Source organism: Podarcis vaucheri, assembly GCF_965113315.1.
Source record: "Podarcis vaucheri genome assembly, chromosome: 3".
NCBI lineage: Eukaryota > Metazoa > Chordata > Lepidosauria > Squamata > Lacertidae > Podarcis > Podarcis vaucheri.
Window position 1 is genome coordinate 3,087,493 of NC_138761.1, and position 9,258 is coordinate 3,096,750.

General features: G+C 48.4%; 1 protein-coding gene across 6 annotated transcripts in view; it reads left to right on the forward strand.

Annotated features, from left to right (window-relative positions):
* The window catches only part of EFR3B (EFR3 homolog B), a 132,718-nt gene extending 126,598 nt beyond the window's left edge, over positions 1–6,120 (forward strand). For 5 of the 6 annotated variants that reach the window (XM_082217475.1, XM_082217477.1, XM_082217472.1 and 2 more), the window contains exons 20-23: positions 343–391; positions 1,293–1,399; positions 3,437–3,486; positions 5,600–6,120. In XM_082217475.1, coding sequence (XP_082073601.1) covers positions 343–391; positions 1,293–1,399; positions 3,437–3,486; positions 5,600–5,705 — 312 coding nt within the window. In that variant the 3' untranslated portion in view covers positions 5,706–6,120. The remainder of the gene's footprint in view (positions 1–342; positions 392–1,292; positions 1,400–3,436; positions 3,487–5,599) is intronic. The other variant, XM_082217473.1, reaches the window with a different exon arrangement.
* Positions 6,121–9,258: the final 3,138 nt, after the last annotated feature.

Consider the following 9,258-nt stretch of genomic DNA (forward strand, 5'->3'; position numbering starts at 1 on the left):
GCTAATCCGTCAATGGGCTTGCTTCGCAAGACGAAAAAACCGCTAGACGAAGAGAATCACAGAACGGATTCTTTTCGTCTTGCGAGGCACCACTGTACTTAGTTTTTGTCCTTTCTTTTAACTCCGTTAAGTCTTTGTTGATCTTTTCTAAATCCATAGCGGGTTGTTCTATGATCAAAAGCATTAGATCATTAGAACATTTGTTCAAGATAGATACCCATTTTCCAACAAAGCTCCGATTGTTCTTAAATTACAGACAACAATGACGTCTTAAGACTCCTGGTTTCTAACATTTCTCTTCTCTTCTCTCCTCCTTCCACTGTCCACTCAAACCCGAAACAGAGAGCGCCTGCCGAAGAGATCACGTACGAAACCTTGAAGAATGCAATTGGTAAGAGTCTTTGGGGACCAGAGATGTCCAGCGGGTCCCCTGCCCCTTTTGCGCCCCACTTTGGGCAGAAAGGAAGGGACCATTGACAACTCTCTCACTTTTTAATAATATTTTTATTACATTTTTAACAAAAAGTAATAAAAAACAACACAATAACAGATACAATAACAACCACACTCAAAAACAATGTCAAAACCATAAAATGGGATTCTCCGAATCCTGTGAGTTCCCTCCCTCCCCATCCCTGGTTCCTAAAGTTTCCTTTTCAACTGCATATCATTTCTACTCCAAAAAAAAAAAAAATTCACCTAAGATTTCCTGCATTATTTCTAAAATTACAAATGTTTTTAAAATCCTGCCAATGTATACAATTTGCATACAAAAGTTAAAATACTAAAACAGACCGACATTTGCATCAACTTTCTGAGCACCTGAGTAGGCTAATCTAAACAGGAATGTGTTTAGCAAGTGCTGGAACAACAACAACAGCAACAACTTTATTGTTTGTATCCCACATATCTTATTGGGTTGCCCCCCCCCAGCTACTCTGGGCAGCTGCCTTCCAATGAATATAAAAGCGTAATGGAAACATCAGACATTGAAAACTTCCCTCTACAGGAAAGAATATAGCGAAGGCACTTGCTTGGTCTCAATAGGCAGGGAGGTCCAAAGGGCAGGTGCTGCCCCACCAACCGATCAAGCTCTACCAAATGCAGAACGGGGATTGCGTGACCCCTGCCCTGGTGCCCCTTCTGCAGATGGAAGCGGTCAAGAGGGCACAGGTGGGGTCAGGTGATCTGGCAGGTCAACTGCTCCCAAGGGCTTTGTATGCTGGCAGGGACACCTTGAACGTGGCTCTTGCTGTCGTGTCTAACGAACATTCCTGGTCTTCTTTTTTTAGTAGACAGCGTTGCGGTGGAGGAACAGGAGCGGGAGAGGAGGAGGCAAGTGGTGGAAAAGTTCCAGAAAGCTCCCTTCGAAGAAATCGCGGCTCACTGTGGTGCCCGGGTGAGTGATGATTTGTGCCACAGACCTAAATCTGGGCTCCCCAATCCAACACACCAGGGCACCCTAACCCTCCCTAATTTTTAATAAAGTGTTATTTACCAGGCAGGCAGACAGGTAAGTAGGTTGTGTGGCCATGCCAAGCCCTTACCTTCAGTTGCCATCTCTGTTTCCTCGTGACACGAGACAAGCATAAACATACTCTCTGCACAAGCGTTAAGCGACGCTACTGCATTGCAAACCAATCTGCTCCAATGCAGTTCTCTGGTCTAGAAAGTGAGCCTTGCAAAGACCCTAGAGGACGGAGAGATCCGCTCACATTTCCCCATGCCAGCTCCCCGTGCGATACTAACATGTGAGCCAGTGTGGTGTAGTGGTTAAGAGCGGTAGTCTCGTAATCTGGGGAACCAGGTTCGTGTCTCTGCTCCTCCACCTGCAGCTGCTGGGTGACCTTGGGCCAGTCACACTTCTCTGAAGTCTCTCAGCCCCACTCACCTCACAGAGTGTTTGTTGTGGGGGAGGAAGGGAAAGGAGAACGTTAGCCGCTTTGAGGCTCCTTAAAGGGAGTGAAAGGCGGGATATCAAATCCAAATTATTCTTCTTCTAACACCGGGTAGCATTTTGCCTCCAGCGCTCATCCTTTGCAATGAGCAAAATCACTCCCTTAGTGTGATTTCACCCACTTCCCCCAGCAACGCTAACACCTTGAGCTGGGCTTGATAGCAAAATGGCAACCTCTGAGCGCAGGTTTTCTGTGCTGGCAAGGCCTCCCCCTTGTCAGCAACCGCGCTGCAGCATTCTGCACGGCCAGCAGCCTCAGGATCAAACGCCAGAGAAGAAGCCCCACGTGGATCGCATCGCAGGGCAGCAATTCCTGTTTTTAAATATAAAATAGGAATAAAATAGATTTATTCCTAATAAAATAGGAATGAAATAGATTTGCTCATCCTTTGCACTGAGCAAAATCTATACATTCTCAAGAAGCAGAAGAATACAAATATAGCACCATTTCCCAGTTTGCATTCTCTTGGAGGATGGATGGCGGCTAACAGATTGAGGTTGAATCCTGACAAGACAGAAGTACTGTTTTTGGGGGACAGGGAGCGGGCTGATGTGGGGGATTCTCTGGTCTTGAATGGGGTAACTGTGCCCCTGAAGGACCAGGTGCGCAGCCTGGGAGTCATTTTGGACTCACAGCTGTCCATGGAGGCACAGGTTAACTCTGTGTCCAGGGCAGCTGTCTACCAGCTCCATCTGGTACGTAGGCTGAGACCCTATCTGCCCGCTGACTGTCTCGCCAGAGTGGTGCATGCTCTAGTTATCTCACGCTTGGACTACTGCAATGCGCTCCACGTAGGCCTACCTTTGAAGGTGACCCGGAAACTGCAATTAATCCAGAATGCGGCAGCTAGACTGGTGACTGGGAGTGGCCGCCGGGACCACATAACACCGGTTCTGAGAGATCTGCATTGGCTCCCAGTATGTTTCCGAGCACAATTCAAAGTGTTGGTGTTGACCTTTAAAGCCCTAAATGGCCTCGGTCCTGTATACCTGAAGGAGCGTCTCCACCCCCATCATTCTGCCCGGACACTGAGATCCAGCGCCGATCGCCTTCTGGCGGTTTCCTCATTGCGAGAAGTGAGGCTACAGGGAACCAGACAGAGGGCCTTCTCGGTAGTGGCGCCCGCCCTGTGGAACGCCCTCCCATCAGATGTCAAAGCGATAAACAATTACCTGACATTCAGAAGACATCTTAAGGCAGCCCTGTTCAGGGAAGTTTTTAATATTTAATGCTGTACTGTTTTTAACACTGATTGGGAGCCTCCCAGAGTGCCTGGGGAAACTCAGCCAGATGGGCGGGGTATAAATAATAAATTATTATTATTATATTTTTATTATTGAGGTTAAAATTAGGCCCCCGCCCCCATTTCCATGCTTCCCTCAAATGATCTATTAGTGCTGCATATTAGAGTAATCCCATGCCTTCGTTCCTCCCAGTTTGCAATTCCAATGCTCACAGTCGTCCTCTTCTTGTTGCAGGCCACGCTTCTGCAGAGCAAACTCAACCAGATATTTGAGATCACCATACGGTAAGGGGGCGGAAGGGGGGGAGAGGTTGGGGGTATTAGGATTGTCCTACTCACATGTAGGACCCTGGCAGAGACACATGCCCGACTGGCATGTTCTCTCCCTCCTGGTTGGTCGTTCGGGAGCTTCAAAAGCTTTCTTCAGCTCGAACATCACAGCATCCGATGTCTGGCACACTTAGGGATCCGCAGAGTCTTCGCAGCTTGCGTAACAGACCTCAGCAACTCAGCATTTTGGTTAATCTACGTTTATTTACATATAATACACTCGGAGCATTCTGATTTAGCTCCTGCCTCTTTCTCATCAGACAGCAAAGAGAGAAGGAACAAAGGACAATAGTTCATAGCTGTAAACCTTCTCTTTTTTTTGCGGGAAATTCCCTTATTCCAGCGCTGTTTCCCGCTGCTATCCTGGATTGTTAGATATCCCGTAGACTGTCCCCGGAACAGGTGAGGTTGCTGATCCCTTATTTTTGAGGCTGCTGATCCCTAATTTTCAAATCTGAAAGTTGACAGCTATGATAGTCCCACTTCATGGTACACAGTAATACCAAAACATCCTATCTCAGTCACTTCCCACACTGTGGAATGAAAACATACACCGTCATGTGATAGACAACAATCCCATGACTGCAAACACGGAGCAGGAATCCTAACAGGCGGCAGCGCACGGGAGAAACCCCTCTCCCCGCACGAGAACTTCTCCCGCTTGCTTCGAGCAGAGCACCTTTCTTTTGTGACACGTTTCCCCCCACCGTGCTGTCAGTGGCTGGACTGAGGAGGAATGGTGGGAGTCACACACACACACCCACACACACCTTCCCGGGAAAAGGAGGAGAGTATAGATTTAGAACAGTGGTTTGCCGAAGGGCATGGTTCAGAGGCTGGCGAGGGTAAAAGCTGGGATATATTGGGGGGACAAGCGGGAAGGAGCAGCATTGGGGGAGAGACAGGTAACAGATTCAGTGTCTCTTGAAAGCATTCCTGACACACACACACACCCGCCCCAAACCAGGCGTGTGTGTTGCCAAATGCAAGATGGTTCTTTTAAAATTAGATTCAGAAGCATTATAAACACAAGTGTAATAAACAGAAATCTGCCCTTATTCCATTATGGGGGGACACAAGAGCCCTTATAGAGTCCTTTGCAGGTTCTCCATCCTGTCTTGGTCACTTTCCACTTTCCACACTGTCATGTGATAGACAACAATCCCATGACTGCAAACACGAAGCAAGAATCCTAACGGGGGGCAGCACATGGGAGAAAATAACAGAGGCCAACCAGAGAATATTGAGAAGCAAAGCAGCTAGTAAGCCTGATCTTTATTAAACTGTTGCAACAGGGTGCCCCCTTCACACGCAGGAAAGAAGGAGGACCCCAAACCAAGGTGTGTCCGCCCTTATATAGACATTTTAAATTGCCTGCCCTGAAGTCCAAGACCACCCCCAGACACATCATACCTACATCACAGAAAGGGCAGTCTACAGCAGAAATCTGAGTGCGTTGTTTACCTCCTGTCTGGCAGGTTACCTGTTAATGGTCACTTGATTGGATTGCCTGGGGATCCTGGCCAGTCTTTTGTAATGATAAATACTTAGTTCCTGAGCCAGGTCACAGGCTCACACCCTATTCATATCTTAAGTGTGCCCTTGAGGAAGGATTTGTGAAGGAAAAGACAATGGGGAGGCTTTTCCATTTTCCTTTGACTTTGCAGAGAAAACATTTGGTCGGTTTGGGAGACAATATGGCTTCATGGCTGTTTTCCTGTGCTGCTTCAGACATGTGGTTTATATATTTATGTACGTGTTCTAAGAACTTTCCTTGGCCAACAATCAGCCCAGCAATTGTCACCTCCGGGCACTTCCTCGAGTCCCTATTTTTCAAGGGCAAAATAGCTTTGGAATGGAGGAAACTGGCAAAGGAGTTGATTTTATATTATTTTTAAAGCTAGGTAACTTCCCTGAGCTGCCAAGTTGAAAGGATACATTCAGGCATAATACTTGTAACATTTAACAACTTTAAAGATGTGCCCCCCTCCCGTAATTTCCGTAACAACACACACTCCAGAGCAACATGGGCCAGACATGTCTCAAAGTCCTCTTCTCTTGACCGCAGACCTCCTCCCAGCCCCTCGGGGACCATCACAGCCGCGTACGGTCAGCCTCAGAGCCACTCCATCCCGGTCTACGAGATGAAGTTCCCGGACCTGTGCGTCTACTGAGGGGTCCCAACTGCATGCCAGGATGAGATTGCAGCTTCGAACCATCACCTGGGACCAAGCGGATCGTGATCTTGCTGCCTCCAGGAGCCCATGGGGGAGGGCATCCCCTTTGGACCACCTTCCAAGCAAGACGGCTGTAGGATGCTTCCCCTTACAGTCCCACACACACCCCAAGGCCCCTTCGTCTTCCTTCCCCTCCTTTGTGCTTGACTCGATTTCCCCGTTATGCGGAAGAGAGCACCCGGGCAGCCTTTGACGGACAGTCGCAAGAGGCGGGGCGCCATTTTCGGCTTCCCTTTTTTAAGAAGATGTTTTAAAAAGTCTTTTTGGATGGGTCGGGTGTTTCCTTTCTCTCTCTCTCTCCACTGAACGCGTGTGTTGATAATCCATCGCATAAAGTCAATCTATTCTCTGTCGGTCTGTGTCGTTTCTGCTGCTGGTTCCTGGCTCAGAATATTTTCCTGACCAAAAAAATGCACCTTTCCCCCATTCGCACCCCGTAATGTACATTGGGATCCTTTGGGACAGAGATAGATAAATATACATTTTTCGCTCTATAAGACGCACCAGACCACAAGACGCACCTAGTTTTTGGAGGAGGAAAACAAGAAAAAAAAAATTCTGAATCTCGGAAGCCAGAACAGCAAGAGGGATCGCTGTGCAGTGAAAGCAGCAATCCCTCTTGCTGTTCTGGCTTCTGGGATAGCTGCGCAGCCTTCATTCGCTCCATATTCACACACATTTCCCCTTACTTTTTAGGAGGGGAAAAGTGAGTCTTATAGAGCAAAACATACGGTAAATGTAATAACTCCTGCCTAGAGTTGTTCTTCAGTGCCATGAGTCTTATCGATAAGGCATAAATCTGCCTAGATATGAATCTATCTGTATAGATAGATAGATCTATGATACGATACGATAATCTTTATTGTCATTGTCCTTTACAGAACAACAAAATTGAAAAAACCTACATCAGACATTCAGAAACCAACAAGCCTGCTATCCCAGCTATCCCTACCTGGTTAACCCCCTAAAAACTCTGATACCCCATAATTAAATACAATTTACTCCCATAGAGACTACCTTACACTGCGTTTAAAACCAAAATCGCATTTGGATAGAAACTGTTTCTCAGGCGGCTGGTCCTAGTCTTTATAACCCTGTGTCTTCTTCCACAAGGCAGGAGCGGAAAGAGATTTAAAGATATGGAACAAAGCAACAACATAATGTTCATATTCCAGCACCCTCTCAGTTTGGGAGTTGGGTATGTTTAGCCTGGAGAGGAGACTGAGAGGTGATATGAGAGCCATCTTCAAATATCTAAAGGTCTGTCAAATGGTAGATGGAGCAAGCTTGCTTTCTGCTGCTCCAGAGGGCAGGACTCAAACCCATGGCTTCAAATTACAAGAAACGAGATTCCTATTAAACATCAGGAAGAACTTTCTGACGCTACAGTGGAACGGTCTCCCTCGGCGGTGGTCTCTCCTTTCTTGGGGGTTTCCAAGCAGAGTTTGGATGGCCATCTGTCATGGATGCTTTAGCTGAGACTCCTGCATCGGAGTTCTCTCGTTCTGCGATAACTCTTTATTTTAAAGCTGGTTTTTAATTCACAAGTAGATGGGCCTGGATAAAGTCTATGGTATATGAAATATACTCGGAGTCGAGTGTGGATTTCATGCTCTTTATTCAGCTCAGAGTAGTGAGAAGGAATGGAAGTTCCCCCAAAATATCTGCTTTATATACATTATTTACACAATGGGCCCCACGTGATTGGCTGATTCCGGGATTCTCCCGTGGGCCAATCAGGTTGCAGATTCACTTCCACCTGGAGCTGGATTGGTTGGCTCCTGCGGACCAATCATACTGCTGCATTGTTCTAGGACCAATCAGACTGCTGCATTTTGGATCCTATTGTTCTAGGACCAATCAGACTGCTGCAGTTTGGATCCTATTCAACTCAGTACATAACACCCCTCCCCTCTAAGTTCCAGTCCTGCCCGGGAGGTTGCATTCATAGTCCTCGAGGTACGCCGGCGGCCTACGTGTGCGTTGCGGCCTGTGGTGTTCCCTGGTCCGGGGTTCAAGTTCTGGCTCGTGTTCCAAGGATGCTGGCTGTGATGGGGCTGTTTGGTCTGGCGCAACCGGCTCGCTCAGTTATGGTTCTGGTTCCGGCAGCGGCGTAGCGTGGGGGTGCGGGGGGGGGCCGGCCGCACCAGGCGCAACATCTGGGGGTTAGGGTTAGGGGGCGCAAATGCACGGGTTAGGGGGCGCAAATGCACAGGTTAGGGGGCGCAAATCCACGGGTTAGGGGGCACAAATTACTTGCCTTGCCCCGGGTGCTGACAACCCACGCTACGCCACTGGGTTCCGGTGTCCTTTCAGCCTCGCGGGTCCTCTCTGTATTTACTGATTCTGCCTCTCCTGCTGGCCCCTCCTGGTCTATGGGCCTCGCTGCCCCACCGTTCCCTTGGGACTCCTCTGACCTGTCCTCCTCCTCCTGGTTTTCTCCCTGGAATCGTCGCCGTAGCTGCTCGCAGTGGTGGCGCCAGCATTGCCCCCCATCCGTTAGCACCTCGTACATAACAGTATATAAAAAAGAAGAATATATTTCTCCATCTGAGGGCATGACTATTCATGCCATGCCATCCTGGTATTTGAGGAACACAATAATGCGCCGTGCTGAGGTGCAATGAAGGAGGTGGAAACAGGTCATTGTTGATCTTCAAAAGGTCACATATTGTTGTGGGGTGCTGAGTTGATCTGTGTTTGAATATTTATCTGGGTGGCCTTTTCAAACAAGCGTTAATGTCACAGGCTCAGGCCGGACTGTCTTTAAGAAAACATTTTGTTTTTCTTGAAAGGGCTTTGTTTGTTTGTTTGTTTTGCATTTGACGGCCGCAACAGCAGGTCAATGGAGCCACCATTGGGACTCTGGTTTCCTCTGCGTTTAAAGCTCATATTGCGCAATTGCTAGCGGAGAGTCCCCAATTTGAATCTCGTCTATGCCGTGCAGACTTACAAGGAGGACTTAGCGAAGCTGGCCTCCTATGCCTCTGTTCTTCCGTCCGCAGATATGATGGGCTCAGAGCATTAGAGCTGTTGTAAGGCCCATAGATCAAAACCATAAGGGGAGGGGAACATAAGGGTCAGACTGCGCCCTGGCCAAAGGCCAGACAGAACAGCTCTGTCTTGCAGGCCCTGCGGAAAGATTTCAAGTCCCGCAGGGCCCTCGTCTCTTGTGGCAGAGCGTTCCACCAAGTCGGGGCCAGTACTGAAAAGACCCTGGCCCTAGTTGAGACCAATCTAACCACCACGGCGGCTCGGGACCTCCAAAGTGTTGTCCTTTGTGGACCTTAAGGTCCTCCGCAGGGCATACCAGCAAAGAGGCGGTCCCGTAGGTACGTGGGATCTGTGGTCCAGCCGAACTTTCAACCATGACGAGACTGACTCTAGAGCAGCGGTCAGCAAACTTTTTCAGCAGGGGGCCAGTCCACTGACCCTCAGACCTTGTGGGGGGGCAGACTATATTTGGGGGGAAATGAACGAATTCCTATGC